Here is a 17,249-nt window from a genome sequence, read left to right as displayed (position 1 = left end):
TTAGTCTTCTCCTTGTAGATTCTTGAGTTCTCGAAAGCATCCATTCTTATCTCATCAAGCTCGTGTAGCTGAAAGAGCCTTTTCTCCTTGGCACTCTTGATGTCAAAGTTCAGCAACTTTATTGCCCATAGTGCCTTGTACTCAAGCTCCACTGGCAAATGGCAAGCTTTCCCATACACTAGGTTGAAAGGTGTGGTGCCCAGTGGTGTCTTGTAAGCTGTCCTATAAGCCCAAAGTGCATCGTCAAGCTTATTGGACCAATCCTTCCTTGTAATCCCCACAATCTTCTCCAGGATAGATTTGATCTCCCTGTTAGAAATCTCAACTTGGCCACTTGTTTGGGGATGATAAGGAGTTGCCACCTTGTGCTTCACACCGTTCTTCTTGAGAAGTCCCTCAAGCAGTTTGTTAATGAAGTGGGAACCTCCATCACTGATTACAACTCTTGGAACTCCAAACCTTGGGAAGATGATGCTCTTGAACATCTTGATTACAACTCTAGCATCATTGGTGGGGCTTGCAATGGCTTCCACCCATTTGGAGACATAATCAACAGCCACAAGGATATATTTGTTGCCAAAAGATGATGGAAATGGTCCCATGAAGTCAATACCCCAGACATCAAACACTTCAACTTCAAGGATTGGATTTTGAGGCATCTCATTCCTCTTGGTGATGTTTCCTCTTCTTTGGCAAGAATCACACTTCGAAACAAAGTCTTGTGTATCCTTGAACATATGTGGCCACCAGAATCCAGCTTGTAATACTTTTGCAACTGTTTTGAAGGTGGCAAAGTGACCTCCATAGGATGATCCATGACACTGTGCAAGGATCCCATCAATCTCCTCATTTGCAACCACTCTCCTATAAAGCTGATCCTTGCAGAGAATGTAGAGGTAGGGCTCATCCCAGTAGTATCTTTTCACATCCTTGTAGAACTTTTTCTTGGCATAGCCCACAAGATTCAGAGGTTCTCTTCCTGTGGCTAGGTAGTTCACCAAATCAGCATACCAGGGTTCTTTCTCCTCTGTTGCTTTGACTTCTTCCAGCTTCCTACCAGTCTCACAAACTGCTATCACTGCTTCGATAGCCATGATCTGCTCCTCAGGAAGTCCTTCGTCAATAGGGATACCAGACTCTACCCTCAACCTGGACAAATGATCAGCTACTCCATTCTCAACTCCAGGTTTGTCCTTGATCTCCATATCAAACTCTTGGAGCAAAAGGATCCACCTCAAAAGCCTGGGTTTTGCATCCTTCTTGGCCAAAAGGTGTCTCAAGGCAGCATGATCTGTGTAGACAATGACTTTAGACCCAACCAAGTAGCTCCTGAACTTCTCAAAGGCAAAAACAATTGCCAGCATCTCCTTCTCTGTTGTGGCATACCTCATCTGAGCATCATTGAGGGTTTGGCTGGCATAGTAGATCACATGGGTTTTGCCATCTTTCTTCTGCCCCAGAACAGCTCCCACAGCATAGTCACTGGCGTCACACATGATCTCAAAAGGGAGATCCCAATCAGGTGGCTGGACAATTGGGGCACTAACGAGTTCACCTTTCAGCTTCTTGAAAGCTTGTAGACATTCCACATCAAAACTGAAGGTAGCTTCCTTGCACAGCAGCCTGGTCAAAGGTCTAGTGATCATGGAGAAATCCTTGATGAACCTCCTGTAGAATCCAGCATGACCAAGAAAACTCCGGATGTCTTTCACTGTCTTTGGTGGAGGCAGACCAACCATAACATCGATTTTGGCTTTATCCACCTCAATCCCCTTCTCTGAAATCTTGTGTCCTAGCACAATCCCTTCCTTGACCATGAAGTGACACTTCTCCCAATTCAGCACAAGGTTGGTGTCTTCACATCTCTGTAGGACCCTGCACAAATTTGACAAACAAGCAGAAAACGAAGATCCGTAGACAGAGAAATCATCCATAAATACCTCCACAACATCCTCAATCAGATCAGAGAAAATTGACATCATGCACCTTTGAAAGGTGGCTGGAGCATTACATAGACCAAATGGCATCCTTCGATATGCAAAGGTACCATAGGGACATGTGAATGTCGTTTTCTCTTGATCATTGGGATGTATGGGGATTTGGAAAAATCCTGAGTACCCATCAAGGAAACAATAGAATGGGTGATTTGCAAGTCTCTCAAGCATCTGATCAATAAATGGTAATGGGAAATGATCCTTTCTAGAAGCAGAGTTTAGTTTCCGGTAATCAATGCACATTCTATGACCTGTGATGGTTCTTGTTGGTATCAATTCATCCTTGTCATTTTTAATCACAGTGATACCACCTTTCTTTGGTACAACATGCACAGGTGATACCCATTTAGAATCTGAGATAGGGTAAATAACACCAGCATCTAGGAGTTTAAGAATCTCTTTCTTTACAACATCCTTCAGGTTAGGATTTAACCTTCTTTGATGCTCGATAGAAGTCATTGATTCATCCTCAAGATGTATCCTATGCATGCACAAAGAGGGTGATATCCCCTTGATGTCATCTAGTGAGTAACCTATTGCCTTTCTAAATCTTTTAAGTGTTTTCAAAAGTTCAGATAGCTCATTTTCAGTAAGTTCACTACTCACAATGACAGGGTAAGTTTCATTAGGACCAAGGAATGCATACCTTACACCATGGGGAAGAGGTTTAAGCTCCACTTTAGGTGCCTTAAGTTCACTCCAGTCATCCTGCTGGTTGTCCTCTTGTTGAGTGACTGAGACTTGTTGGTGAACCATCTGTGGAAGCTCCTCGTACTGGTCCTTACTGAAAAACGCCTGGTGTGAATCCAGCATCATCCCATAGGCAGTACTCTCCAGGTTCTCAATCACCTCAGCCTCCTTCTCTACAGTTAAAGCATGCTGTAGAGGGTCCTCTAGTGACAACTCTTCAAGGAGTTCATCAGCAAGGGCATCCATCTCTTCGATGTAGAACACTTGTCCTTGAACTGTTGGCCTCCTCATTACTTCCTTGATGTCGAAATGCAGAACGTGCCCTTTACCCAGATGGAGATCAATCTTGCCTTCTTTCACATTAACAATAGCTCCTGCTGTGGCTAAGAAAGGTCTTCCAAGGATTAAAGGATCTTGAGCTTCTTCACCCATTTCAAGCACCACAAAGTCTGTAGGGATCTCATAATTTCCAACCATCACTGGGAGGTCCTCTAAGATACCCACAGGGTACTTCACTGAACGATCAGCCAATACCAGAGAAAGTCTACACTTCTTGTACTGAGTGAAACCCAGCTTCTTAGCAACAGATAGGGGCATCAAGCTGACACTAGCTCCCAAATCGCAGAGACATCTATCAAATACCATAGGTCCAAGAGCACAAGGTAATGTGAAGCATCCTGGATCTTCTAGCTTCTTTGGAATGACCAGTCTCTGAATGATAGCACTGCACTCATGAGTGAGAATCACCATGCCCTCCATCTCTTTCTTCTTTGCAGCTACAGCATCTTTGAGGAACTTGCTGTACTGAGGGATCAGCATGAAAGCGTCAATAATGGGCATTGTGACTTGGACTTCACTCATTTGCTTGTCAAACAAAGCTTTGTACTTCTCTAGCAGCTGCCTCTTGAATCGACCTGGGAATGGAAGCTTGGGTTCATAGGCAGGAGGAACAAAAGAGTTTTCACTTGCAGGAGTGACAACTTCACCATCTTTAACTGTTTTCTTCTCTTCTCCAACCTTTCCTTTTCCTTTTGCTTCCACTATCTTTTCCAAGATCTCGTCATTGATCTTCTCATCAACAATCACCACTTCATCATCTATGGTGATGGCAACCCCCTCACTTTGTTTCTCAGCATCCTTGGTGAGAGTTCTCTGAGGTAACTCCTTACCACTCCTGAGAGTGATAGCTTTCATGGTTTCCTTGGGGTTTTGCTCAGATTTTCCAGGTAGAGAACCTTGTTGGCGATTTTGTTGAGTGTTCATGGCAGCAAACTGGTTCTCCAAAGCTCTGAACTTGTTGTTGAGCTCATTGTAGCTCCCATCAATCTTTGAGTGAAGATTCTTCAACTCATAGCCAACATGCTTCTCACTTCTTGTTTGAGACTCCAGGATTTGTTTCAGTAGAGCATCAGTGCTGCTGACTTGAGGAGTGGAGGTAGAGGGATTAGATTGTTGTTGGGAAGAATGGTTGCCCTTGTTGTTGAAACCAGGAGGAGGGTTTTGCTGAGGTTGATAGCTGCCTTGCTGATTGTTCCGAGGCTGATAACCACTCTGTTGGTTGTTGGAATAGGATTTCTGTTGGTAGTTGTTGTACTGAAAGTTGGGTTCTTTCTTGTACCAGCTACCATTGTTGTTGATGAAACACAGCTCTTCCTGACCTTCCAAACCCTCAACTTCATGGACAACAACTGGTGTCTCTTGGCTTGGGTTGCCAACAAAGTGCAGCTGCTCTTGGGTAGCTTTATCAGCAATGAGGATGTCTATCTTATCCTGTAGAGCCTTCAATTCCTTCCTCGTCTGCTTATCATCAGTTCTACTGCCTCTGTCGTGGTCTCCACTGTAGACTGCATCACTCTTAACCATGTTGTCAACCAGCTCCTCTGCATCCTCCTCAGTTCTCCCCAAGAAGAACCCATTACTAGCTGTATCCAGTCTGGCCCTGTACTTAGGGAGAGCACCACGGTAGAATGTGCTCAGCAAGCTCTCCTTAGAGAAACCATGGTGTGGGCATTGAGCTTGGTAGCCCTTGAATCTCTCCCAGGCTTCACTGAAACCTTCCAAGCCCTTCTGTTGAAAGCTGGAGATCTCGTTTCTCAGCTTAGCAGTTCTTGAAGTAGAGAAGAACTTCTCCAAGAATGCTTTCTTGCAGTCATCCCAAGTGGTAATGGAGTCGCTGGGTAGAGACTTCTCCCACTGACGTGCCTTATCTCCCAAAGAGAAAGGGAATAGCTTGAGCTTTAAGGCATCTTCGGACACACCATTGGTTTTTGACAACCCACAATAGCTGTCGAACCTGTCCAAGTGATCAAATGGATCCTCTAGAGCCAAGCCATGATACTTGTTGTTCTCGATCACGTTGAGGAGTCCTGACTTGATCTCAAAGTTGTTGGCTGCCACAGCGGGTGCTCGGATTCCCAATCTATGACCATGAATGTTTGGACGGTCGTAAGTGCCAATGGGTCGAGCTGCTCGCTGTTGGTTAGGTGGACCATTGTTGTTAGCGCCATTGACGCCTGCATCTTCTTGATGAACGTCTCCCATGTCAGTGTTCAGTCTCTGCAATTGAGCCTGATGTTCTTCTTCTCTTCTCTTTCTAGCACACTCTCTCTCTAAAGCTCTGATGTCTGCTGCTCTTGGAACTAGGTTTGATGGACCCCTGCTCCGCAAGTTCATACACCTGTAGATTAAAGGGAGGTGAAGAAGAGTCAGTAACAAAAGAAAATAAAAATGACTTAGTCTCAAGCAATTGACTAAATCTCAATGTTTAAATCTACTCAGAATTTGGCAACGGCGCCAATTTGATGTTAGGAGTTTTCAAGGCTCCTAAGACAAATGCTGTAGTATAAATGATTGTCGAACCAGTTCTGAGAGATATCAAAGCACCGAAAATGCAAGTAATCACTTAATCTAAGTGCAATCAATGATTTAGATGGGTTTTTAAACTATGACTAATTAAAAGAAATAACTAAATGATACTTTCTTAACTATTGGAAAAGAGAACTCATGGATATAGGGATTAGACCTCGGGTGATCAAGTTTCGAACTAAAGATGGCAAACGATCAATCAATCTATTAACCTTAAGCTTGGACACAATCCTAAACAAACTCTATGTCTAGATGAATGTTCATTTACTTAACACAATTCAAACATCAAATGTCTTTGGTTGAATAATATGAAAGCAATCATAACTAGCAAGTCCAATGGCTATCTTAGCACCTCTAACAACAAATGTCTTTGGCAAAGTATGCTAAAAGCTAAGAAGAGTTGTCTCGGGCATTTCCTCAACACCTTTCGGGGGGAAATGCCTAAGATTCAACTACTGAGTGGCCAACTCAGAAGATGCATTATGCTCACTCAACTAGCAAGGAAATATGAATGATCTACACTAAAACATCCTAGTTCTAACCTAATCACCCTCAATCTCCCTAACCCATGAATTCAAAAGGGATTACTCACTAATCTCCATGATTCCTCTTAAACCCATGTTGGATTTCAGATTAATCATGTAGAGAAACACAGGAAAAATAGATAAGAACACAGAATTCTCAATAATAAACTGATCAATTGATTCAAAGAGATGACTTTCCAAAGGTTTTTGGTGGTTTTTCTAAGAACAAAGATGATCTGCCTCCTGGTGGCTTACAGAGTATTAAAACATAGGTTTAGAAAATAAAAACGTGCATAGTGAAATGACCAAAAGGCCCTTGAGAAATCATAAGTTCGAGTGAAATTGAGACGCGCAGCGACCTCGGCTCGTCGCTCCGACAAGTCGCTCCAGGCTTTGGGAGCGACCTCGCTGGGTCGCTGCGAGAGGTCGCTCCGAGAGCGATTTCGTGTCTCCGAGAACCAAAATGGCGAGCGACTTCTCCCTGTCGCTCTGGTAAGGTCGCTCCAAGCTTCGGGAGCGACTTCAGCACGTCGCTCTGGAAGGTCGCTCCGAGGTCAAAATGTGTGTCTCCGGACGTGAAAACGCGAGCGACTTTGTGCAGTCGCTCTGGATGAGTCGCTCCGGGATGTGGTGCACAGCGACCTCATGCCGTCGCTCCGAGAAGTCGCTCCAGGCAGTGCTCGTCCAAAGACCACTCTAATCACCTCCTTTGAGCTCCAAATGCATCCAAATGTCTCCAGAAACTCCATGTAGTACTCAAATACCTGATAGAGACATATGTATGCAAAATGCAACCTAGACATGGCTAAATCCTAATCTATATGATGAAAATGCACATGAATAAATGGATAAAACAATGTAAATATGCAAGATATCAAGGTTTCCAAAAAAGTATGTGTTGAGTCTATGTAAAATGGTCATTAAATATTTGAATTAATGCATTTTTTTGTAGATAAAAGCCTTGAATGTGGCATGTAGAATGAGTGGAATGCATGGCAGACCATAATTTGTGTTAACATTCTATAACTTTTTGTGTTAGTATTTTTATTTAAAAATAAATAATTTAAAAAGAATAATTGAAGTGCTAAACAAATTTTCTTTGCACTCCACCTAGAATTGAAAATGAAATAATATGATGTGGTTAATCACAATATTGTAATTTTTAAGTATTAGTGTTCTTAATGTTACTGTGGTATACGTGTGGTACACAAAAATGTAACGATATGTAACTAGTCGCTTCTAAATTAAAGTGTGGTGTGTTTTGAGTTAAAAATAAAACTGAATTAAATAGTAATATGTGCGGTCCAAAAAATTGAAGAAAAATATAGTCTACTTACACATTTGAATAAATTCCAAATTTTGTGTGGTTAGTGAATTATTTATACTTTTAAGAACATCTTGTTTGATTCTCCCTCTGTATCAGTTTAACTGATGTTTAAGGATTTTGATTTTGTTTCAAAACAAGTAATGTTTTCACAATTATAGGTAAAAATTAATGTCATTTAAAATTTTTGACCAATTATAAAATACTACATCTTTTTCTTATTGGTTGAATTAATTTTATTCTATGTTATTTTATGTAAACAAAGTCAATTACATAAAAGTTTGTATTTTCTTAATATTTGTGCAAAAACCTTAAACACCTCTTAAAATGATCCACATGGAGTATAAATTATTTTTATTAACTATTTAAGTAGTTTATTTTTTTGTTTTTATAATTTCTGAAATATTAAAAAATAATTAGCATTTAATAATTATGTATTTCACTGATTTTGTCAATTATAAAATATAAATATATTATATGTATTCTATAGTTATACTATTCATTATACATGTCACCATTCATTCTTTTGAACCGTTTATTTTAGATGATCTGCAGTTGCTCCGCAATTTGCCTTTCTCTTAAATAAACTGTAGTTAAACCGTACTGTAGTATCCAGTTCGCATGTTCCATACTACTAAATCCCATGCTATCATTAGAGCCTAAAATTTTAGAAAAGAAAACTTTCATCCAATATTTTTTTATATATAATATAAATAAATTAAAATTTAAATCTATGTTATTTAGTTAATTAAATTAATTATAATGAAGTATATTTTATTTATTAAATAATTTATAAATTTAATTTTAAAATATATTAAATATTATAAATTATTTACTTTTGTTTAAATGATAATAGCACGACTTGGACAATTTTTACATCAACAAAAACATGAGATATTGATTGAAAGAACATGTAAATATGAATTGTAAAATTTTCGAGATATATAATTTTAATAATAGATAAAATACTTGTTTAAATTTTGTTTGAATAATTTATATTTATTTTTAAAACATATATATATATAGTTTATGTATCATGTAATGGTTACTATACATATTACCTTTCACATATTATTTTCAACCGCTTGTTTTAGATTGTGATGATCCTGCAGTACATGTTTTTCTCATACTAACTACACTTAAACCATATCGCAATATATAATCCGCTCATCCCACACCACTCAATCCATTGTTAGAATTTGAAGCTCAAAATGGTTCATTAATAAGCTATATCTCTATTTTGTTGACCAGACATTCATATATTATTCTAATCAATTTTTTTTGTTTATTTTGAGTTAACAACTATTAGTTTCAATTTTAAAACAAACATTATCTTTTCTTATTATCATCTAAATCTCAAGTTATCTTTCCAAAATTACGAATTCATATTTTTTTTAGTATTTCCCTTCTCTAATTTGATCCCTCAAAATAACTAATTTACTAATGATGATATAATCTTTTCTTATCCCTTTTCTTCGCCTCAAGTGTAACTAATTTAAGCAAATTTTTATGCTCCAACTCTAGGAATATTTGAATAATGTTATAGTGTTATAAATAAATCAATGAAAGAAAGTTTCAAAGATGACAAAAAAAAAAAAAAAAAAAAAAAAAAAATCAATGAGTAAGACATTTGACTTTAAACGAGGGTTTAACTGGTGTAAACGTAGCAGGTTGCGAGAGTTTGAATATACAGGTGATTTCAATTTTAAGCGTTACTAAGTGATTTCTACGACTGATACATTGGTTAAAAATTGGTGATTGCAGGATAATTATGACTAGTTGACTACCAATGCAACAACTATTTAATAATAAATTAACAATATTAACTCTCTATATAATTATATAAATACTAAAAATTATATAATTCTAATTGATATAAAAACTATATTTATAAAATTGTAGCATTAATTTTTTTAAAAATATATTTTTGTGTATACATATATATATATATATATATATATATATTAATGTCTAAAAATCATGGCAAATAGTTTTGTCCTAAATTCTTATAATAAGATTAAAATACAATATATATTAGTATTTATATTATATTAAATTTTATTTAATTAAATATTTATACATCTTTTTTATAAAACATTATCTTTTTTTTAACTTTTCTGCAACCGCGAACGCTACATGGAAGCAATTTTTGATTTTGAGAGGTTTGGAACTGTGCAAAGCGGTTTATATTGTTTTCTGTGATTATTGTAAAATGGCAAGAACCCGCTACCTCCGACAAACATAATGTTTGCAGGTAGTGATGAGAAAACCAGTTAAACCATGAGGCTTGATTTTGTGACAACCTCAAAAAAATTCTAGAGAAATGGATGCGAAAATTAACTGGAAAGACCATCTTATTTGGATATGTTTGTGTATCATATTATCTAATCTAGACAATACTAGGGAGAGTTATTATACAACGAATTTGAAGTGAATCCATATAAAGATAAAAAGGTCCAACTCAACACGAAGACCCATGTCAATTATTACACTTTCACTCCATAGACAAACAATGTCCTTATAAGAAGAAGTTTCCATTATATATTAAAACTAGTTTAAGACATGCACCTTGCACATGATGAATATTTTATATACACATCACTTTTATGTACATATAATTGTATAACAATTTTTTACATATTATGAAACAAATTAAAATATATATATCGAATAATTGAAAAACTATTAACTATTACATATATAATTAAATTGACCCAATAGAGTTATAAAATATTTTGGACTTTCTGAAATTCTCAAAATAATTTAGGAAACTTTTCATGTTTACCACTTTTTCGTACCATTATTCATGTTTACCACCACTAAAAAGACATTTTCAAAAAATATCTTCTTTATTAATTGATAAAAGACTCTTATGCCCTTGTTATCTCTATATATAATAAATAATTATTTAAATAAATAAAAAACAAAAAAAAATAATTTTTTATGTTTTTGAATTATACTTTTTCAAATTTGAACTTTTTCATAAATTTTCTTTTTTTTGAAATTTTCTTTTTCGAATTTTGTTTTTCCAAAATTTCTTTTTGAAAATCAAAAAATTATTTCTGAAACTATTTTTAAAATTATTTTATATTTTTAAGTATTTATATATATATATTAGAATCATAAATTTCACGTTCCAAAAACCTTACCCTACCCTTCAACTCTAAACATTAAGTTTAAACTAGATTTTCACCCGCACAACCGTGCGGGTATATATTTTCACATTTATATATATAGATATTTGTTTTACATAATTATTATATATTTTTAATGTTACTAATATATTTAAATGTTTGTATAATTATGCCAAATATAATAATTTTATAGTATTTATGCTGTAAATTAAAATCATCACATATATATGTTGCTTATTATATATTTGTCCTATTGAATTTGCGTTTGATTACTAAACTAAATTTTTTAATGCATGAAACAACATATATGAAAACAATTTTGTATTTAATTTATTATAATCATGATCTGTAATTCAAATCGCTAGATTTTTTTAGTAATTTTTTAATGTTTATTAATTTTATATAATAAATTATTGTATATTAAAAAAGTTTAAGATAAGATAAATTTTTATACATGTATTATATAGTTTACTAATATTAACCCGTTCTACCGACATATTATATTTTTAGCATAAATATTTTATATTTATGAAAATAAATATGTTAACTTATCAATTTAAAATAATTTTATCATATTTTGTTCAATATAACGTTTTTATTTTAAAATGATAGATATTATTATAAAATTGATAAAATAGGATATAATTATATTCTTTTAGTAACATTTCATTACTAATTACAAAATTTGTTGAAAATATTTATATTCAATTTATGACAATTAAGATCTTATTATAATCTTTTTCAAGAGATTTGTTAGAATTTTAATCTTTTTTTAAAAAAGTTAAAAGATATAAAAGATATTATGATTAAAGTAGTTAAAAATATTATATATATTAGCATTAGTGATATACATTTAATAGAAAATTTAAATGATGTTCCAAATAAAAATATCACTCATCAAAAAAATCATGATTTTTATTTTATTAGAAAAAAATTTGAAAAAATTAAAATAGAAATAAATATTTATTTCTAACAAAATCATTAAAAATTATTAGTAAATGTATTTTTGAAATTAATTAATTTCATTTTATTCAAATTTTCGTTTATAAACCAAACCTATATTCAATTTTAATTTCTAATTATATTTTATGATAACTTAAATTAAAACTAACTATTTTTCAAAAGTAAATTTAAAAAGATTCTAAGAAAATTTTAAAAAGATTTTGTTAGAACATTTTAAATATATTCATTTGTATTTCAAATAAAAAGATAAAGATATTAAAAGATATAATAATGAATTTATGTAAAATATGATATTTTCTAAGAATGGTCCAAACTAAAAAAATCACACATGAAAAGACGTCATGACTTCTGTTTTAATATATTAGATTAGTTAATCTTATAGCTATAAATGTCTTTTATTTTTCATTAAAAATAATGGTAAAAATGGTTAGTGTAAGCATGAAAAGTGGTTCTACCGGGTGTATTGAATTGTGTATTTGGACGAAATCTCTTTTGTATCGTTGGGATTTAGAAAAAGAAAAAAAAGATTTGGGTGGGATTTCTTCTTTAAGTTTAAGAGTACTTTAGATCATTTGATACCAATTATCAATTTTGATGTATATATTTAAGAACGAGAATCAAGAATTCATAAATTATTTCTTCTTCCAATAAAACATCATTCATATATATATATATATATATTTTTTTTACCAAAAAAAAAAATCATTCATATATTTAAAAACGCGAAGAAACGTGTTTCAACTGCAGTTGATTCAGTCATTACAAATCACTACAACAACGAAAAACAATGTTCACAAAAAATCCATTGTAGAGAATCCTGGTAAGAAATCGACGAGTGGCAGAAGCTTCATCTTGTGAGAGAAAAAAGAAGAGACGTCCTTGAGATTGAGCGATGTAGAGAGAAATCTTAGTTAACATCCATGTCCTCGTGTGGCATTACCACATGTGTAATTAACATGTTGGCGGATCTCGTCGGAAGACCAGTCGTCAGAGCGTCAATGGCTAAGCGAGTGGCAGGGGTTGGAAAGGAAGGAGAGACATTCTACGGTGAAGGCCTTGACGGCGAGGGACCAAGCTAGCAGATCTGGGACTTGAAGAGGATGAGGCGCTCTAGTGGTGGTCACAGTGAACAGAGGCGGCCCTCAGTCATGTCTAACCAGAGCTCTCCAGAGCAACAGAGACCGGAACAGATATGCAGAAGACATGACTCTGGTTAGACAAGACTAATGTATATCAAGGAGAAACTTTTCCCCATCGGAGAAGAGACAGAGAACAAAACAGAGAGGAGATCCAGATGAAAGGCCAAAGACACAACAGATATGCAGAAGCGAGATAGGTCCCGAAGCCGGCGAGCCAGCGAGGTCGAGCTCCTTCGGTGTCGGAAAGGGGTGAAAGCAGAGCTGTATGGGGATTGACTCGTGTCTGGGAGCAACAGTGGCGGTAGCCTTTGTTCTTTTTTTTTTTCTCGGCTGCCAATTTTTCAAATATAAAAATTCTGGGGTTTTCCAAATAACAGGTATACAAGCGTGAGTTTTGTTACACAATAGTTCTAACTAAAATTGATGAAAAGGTTGTTTCAAATCCTTTTCCTAGTTTTTTTCTTTTTAGAATTGTTTGATTTGAATAACAGTGGATTTGATTTAGTTTTAATAAATTGTTAATTGAATAACGGTGGATTACAAGTGATTTGTGGTGTTTTTAGATAAATGTCATGTTCAATAACACATGAATTGAGGAAAAAAATTAGAAATCCTTAGTTGAATAACAGATGATTTTTAAACAAAACCAAATCACTTTAAAATTCATGATTTAATACACCCCCATATGAATGTGGTATTTGGCAATTTTTCAATTATTTATTATAACATTTTATATATCACTTTACCATTTTAAAACGTTTAAATTTTTGTTAATCAGCCAATTAATCAATTTTAAAATAATTGGAAAATCAATTTTATTTTAAATTTTTGAAAACAATAATTTTAATTTTAAATAGTTGGAGGCTGATTACGTCAACTAGTCTAAACTTTTTTTTATCTTTAACAACATTGTATTTCATACGCTTTAGCACATATTATAAACAAACCAATTTTATCAAGATTTAATTAAAAGTAATTTAAAATTAAGTATATAAATGGACAAATTTATGGTAAACACAGATAAACGTTCCATATTTTGAATTTTGAGAAAAACAATTTAAAAGGTAAAAGTAAGACAGAGCCAGAAGTCTAGCACATACGAAATTTCCATTTAATTTTGCTTAGTAGCAACAACTTTACATAATTTAAAGAGCGTGTAAAATTTTAGGATAAATTAACTTTAGAAACCATAGTTGAGAAGGTAGTAACCTAACTTAATTGTCTCTATAAAAAGATTACTGGGCAAAGTTAAAGAAAAACCCTAAATCTTTTTGCTTGAAACAATGACAAGAATCTCTGATCTTTCACAAGATTTGATAGAGGAGATACTCTCTAGGGTTCCGTTAACTTCTCAGCGAGCGGCTAGATCCACTTGCAAACAATGGAACGGTTTATATAAAGATGAATGTTTTACAAAGAAGCACCGTGGTAAAGCAGCTAACGATACCATGATGATCAGGGTGTGTAATTCTAGGGCTTGTTTAGTGAGCGTCGATCTCCAGGGAGTCCGCAAGCAAAAAAAGGGCTTATTTGCTCTATCTACAGAGCCAATAGGTCAACTTAACCATATCACGGCATCTGACGTCTATCATTGTGATGGCTTATTGCTTTGCCTCCACAAAAAAGGTATGGTGAAGTCTGATACCGTGGTATGGAACCCGTATTTGGGACAAGCCAGGTGGATCAAACCCAGCAAATTTTCCTCAAAGTTCGATAGGTATTGTCTCGGATACGCAACAAGAACAACCACAAAATCTTGAGGTTTTTGCATCATGACAATTATGGTACTACTGTTGAGCACGAGATATTCAATTTTAAGTCTGATTCATGGAGGGTTCTTCATCTCACTCCTGACTGGATCATACCATATAAGGGTCAAGGAGGCTTGTCTTTGAAAGGAAATACTTACTTTGTTGCTCGGGAAGGGCTGGGAATGAGAAAATATGTAATCTGTTTTGATTTTACAAGTGAGAGATTTAGACATTGCCTTGATCTGGAATCTAACTACCGTAATGGAGAAACTGTGATTCTATCTGCTGTTAGAGAAGAACAGCTTGCAGTGTTATTTTACCGCGAGGATACAAATGCGATTGAGATACGGATTACAAGAAAGATTGAGGCCAATGAGGAGTCGTGGAGAACTTTCTTAAAAGTTGATGTGCAGCCGTTCATGCTCAGTGGAATGTTCTCGATTTCTCCTCCGTGTAGGAGTTTCTTCGTGGACGAGAAAAAGAAAGTGGCAATTATTTGTGATAATCACTTCAGAAGAGCTTACATGATTGGAGAGGATAATTACTTCAAAATAGTTGCTCAAGGAAAAACTACACAATGGCCGGTTGTGTGCTCTTATGTTCCGAGTTCGGTGCAGATTCCGAAAGGTCCAGTACATGCACGAGGCAAAAGGAAAGTACGGGATTATTAGTCATTGTCTCTGTGTAGTTAACACGACTTAAACATTGTTTTGCTGATTTGAATTGCTAGGTGTTATTCTTGTCATCCTAATCTAGACTCAAGTGAGCCTTCAAGGTGCAACAACCATTACTAAATTGATAGTTTCATATGCATTTTTTTGTTGTTGTTGTTGTTATCTAGCTCATGTGGTTGCTTGTACTGGAAGTCAAAACCAAACATTACTGGGTCATTGTGGTTGCCTCTATTGGAAGTTAAAAAAACAGAGCAAGAATTTGCCGGATATGGACAAACAACTTCCCTTCTTTTCTTTTTTTTATTGGGTCAAAATTTCCTTTTTGTTTTTGGGCAACGGGTCAAAATTTCCTTCTTTTCTTATATATGTCACATCTAGCAAGAACTAGAAATATATATATATTAGTATTAGTGTATTCATGTTTATACATTTGGGTATGCGTTTAGACTCGATTTGGGTTTATTCATGTTTCATATATATTAGTATATTTGGATATTTTAAAATATTTAATTTTGTTATTTTTGAATACTTCAAAGTATTTAGGACAATTCCAATTTTTCAAATACATGACAATTCTGATTATCTTCAAATATTATGGATATTAAATCTAAAATTAATTAATATATATATATATATATATATATATATTTATAATTCAGATTTTTGTTTTTGGTTATCTGAAATATTTGGGTTCAAATCGAGTTCCTAATTTTTTAGATACTAAAATTTTAGACATGTTTGGATATTTTACTAAATTTAGTTTGAGTATTTTAGTCAATTCTAATATATATAGACAATCCAATTATATCAGATAGGATGTCGCATATTCTTTCAGACTATATCAATTGCCTAGTGAAGAAGTAGAGAAAAATGACTATTGAAAAAGACAAAAAAGTGTATTAACTCTTTAAGTTTTAGAGTTTTTGTACATTGGAAAGTTTTAGGATTAAAAGAAACAAATATTATTCGTGATCTGGTTCCTTTTTTGAAAATATTTATAAGGGAAAAATAAACCAAATCAAGACTTATTCTTAGGTTCACTCAACTAATAGGATTGTGTTATTTCATATTCGATATCTTTTATAAAAGAAAAATATTGTTAACTTATATTATGTTTTTAAATAAAAAGGTAAAAAGATATAAATAAATAAAAAGTAGTAACTACAAAAAAAAATATTTTTTTAACCAGCAAAATACTAAACCCTAAATCCTAACCTTAAACCTTTAATCCTAAACTCTAAACCCTTGGATAAACCCTAAACCCTTGGATAAATCCTAAATTCTAAATAAAAAACATTAAACATTAAAATACTCAAGGGTTTAGGATTTAGGATTTTAGTGTTTTTGATTTAGAGTATGATTTATCCAAGGATTTACCCAAGAGTTTAAGGTTTAGGATTTAACTTGATCTTGATCCGTGCCCCTGCATGGGTGTTGGATTTAACTTGCGTTCAATGTAAATTATAGACCATTGATTTTATAAAATGTTCATTTATATTTTTATGTTTTGTAAAATATATTTAGTGTAGAATATATTATATTATAATATAGATGTTTGATAATATTTTTTTTATCTATATGTAATATTATATTTATAATTTTATAACTTGATGCAATTTGATATAATTGTAATACTCATATATTAGCCTATTGATTTTTTGTCTATTTATTTAAAAATGATTTAATTTTTTACAGTAGGTTTTTATGAATTATTATTAATTTTATGATATTTGGTTTTCTTGAAAATTGTATTGTAGCAGATTAGTATATACTATATATCACATTTTGTGTTTTTTTTTTCAGCAAAAAGAAATAACAATTTATTGTAATTAATTAATTTAAGTTTTTGATTTTAAGTGAAGTGGCAGATTTATAAATAAGAAATAAATGCAATGGCTAAATGTGTAAATAAAAAGAAATATTTAATCTACTATCCGTGTTTCCAAACAATTCTCAATTTTTAACCGCAGTACCAGTCGTACAAAAATCTTAAAACCGTTAGAAACTGCAACCGCCCGCAACCACAAACTCCCACAACTGCAACCGCAACCGCTGCGTTTGAACCAGTCAGGCCTTTAAGCATTGTTTTGCAAGCAGAAACATGCGGAGTTGACGGAAAATTTTGATTTTATGGTTTTTGCGTAAAATATAACTTTTTTGTTATTGACAATAAATTTAATTTAATTGTTTA

The 17,249-nt window shown here is 33.7% G+C and overlaps 1 protein-coding gene and 1 non-coding gene across 2 annotated transcripts; both read left to right on the top strand.

Moving 5' to 3' along the window:
• Positions 1-4,677: 4,677 nt before the first annotated feature.
• On the top strand, positions 4,678-4,784 carry LOC125604383. Its single transcript, XR_007336157.1, has one exon. It is a non-coding gene; the product is annotated as a small nucleolar RNA R71 (small nucleolar RNA).
• Positions 4,785-12,217: 7,433 nt separating this feature from the next.
• LOC106408730 (putative F-box protein At3g19560) lies at positions 12,218-15,392 on the top strand. Its single transcript, XM_048774789.1, has 2 exons — positions 12,218-14,350; positions 14,395-15,392. The coding sequence occupies exons 1-2, from the start codon at positions 13,917-13,919 to the stop codon at positions 15,053-15,055; spliced, it is 1,095 nt and encodes a 364-aa protein (XP_048630746.1). The 5' UTR covers positions 12,218-13,916; the 3' UTR covers positions 15,056-15,392.
• Positions 15,393-17,249: the final 1,857 nt, after the last annotated feature.

Source organism: Brassica napus, unplaced genomic scaffold (assembly GCF_020379485.1).
Source record: "Brassica napus cultivar Da-Ae unplaced genomic scaffold, Da-Ae ScsIHWf_528;HRSCAF=793, whole genome shotgun sequence".
NCBI lineage: Eukaryota > Viridiplantae > Streptophyta > Magnoliopsida > Brassicales > Brassicaceae > Brassica > Brassica napus.
This window is presented reverse-complemented; position numbering and strand designations above follow the sequence as displayed.

Coding starts and splice junctions, on each gene's coding strand:
- LOC106408730 (XM_048774789.1), top strand. CDS start 13,917: ATGACAAGAATCTCTGATCTTTCACAAGATTTGATAGAGGAGATACTC. Junction 14,351..14,394: donor TTTTCCTCAAAGTTCGATAG/GTATTGTCTCGG, acceptor CAAAATCTTGAG/GTTTTTGCATCATGACAATT.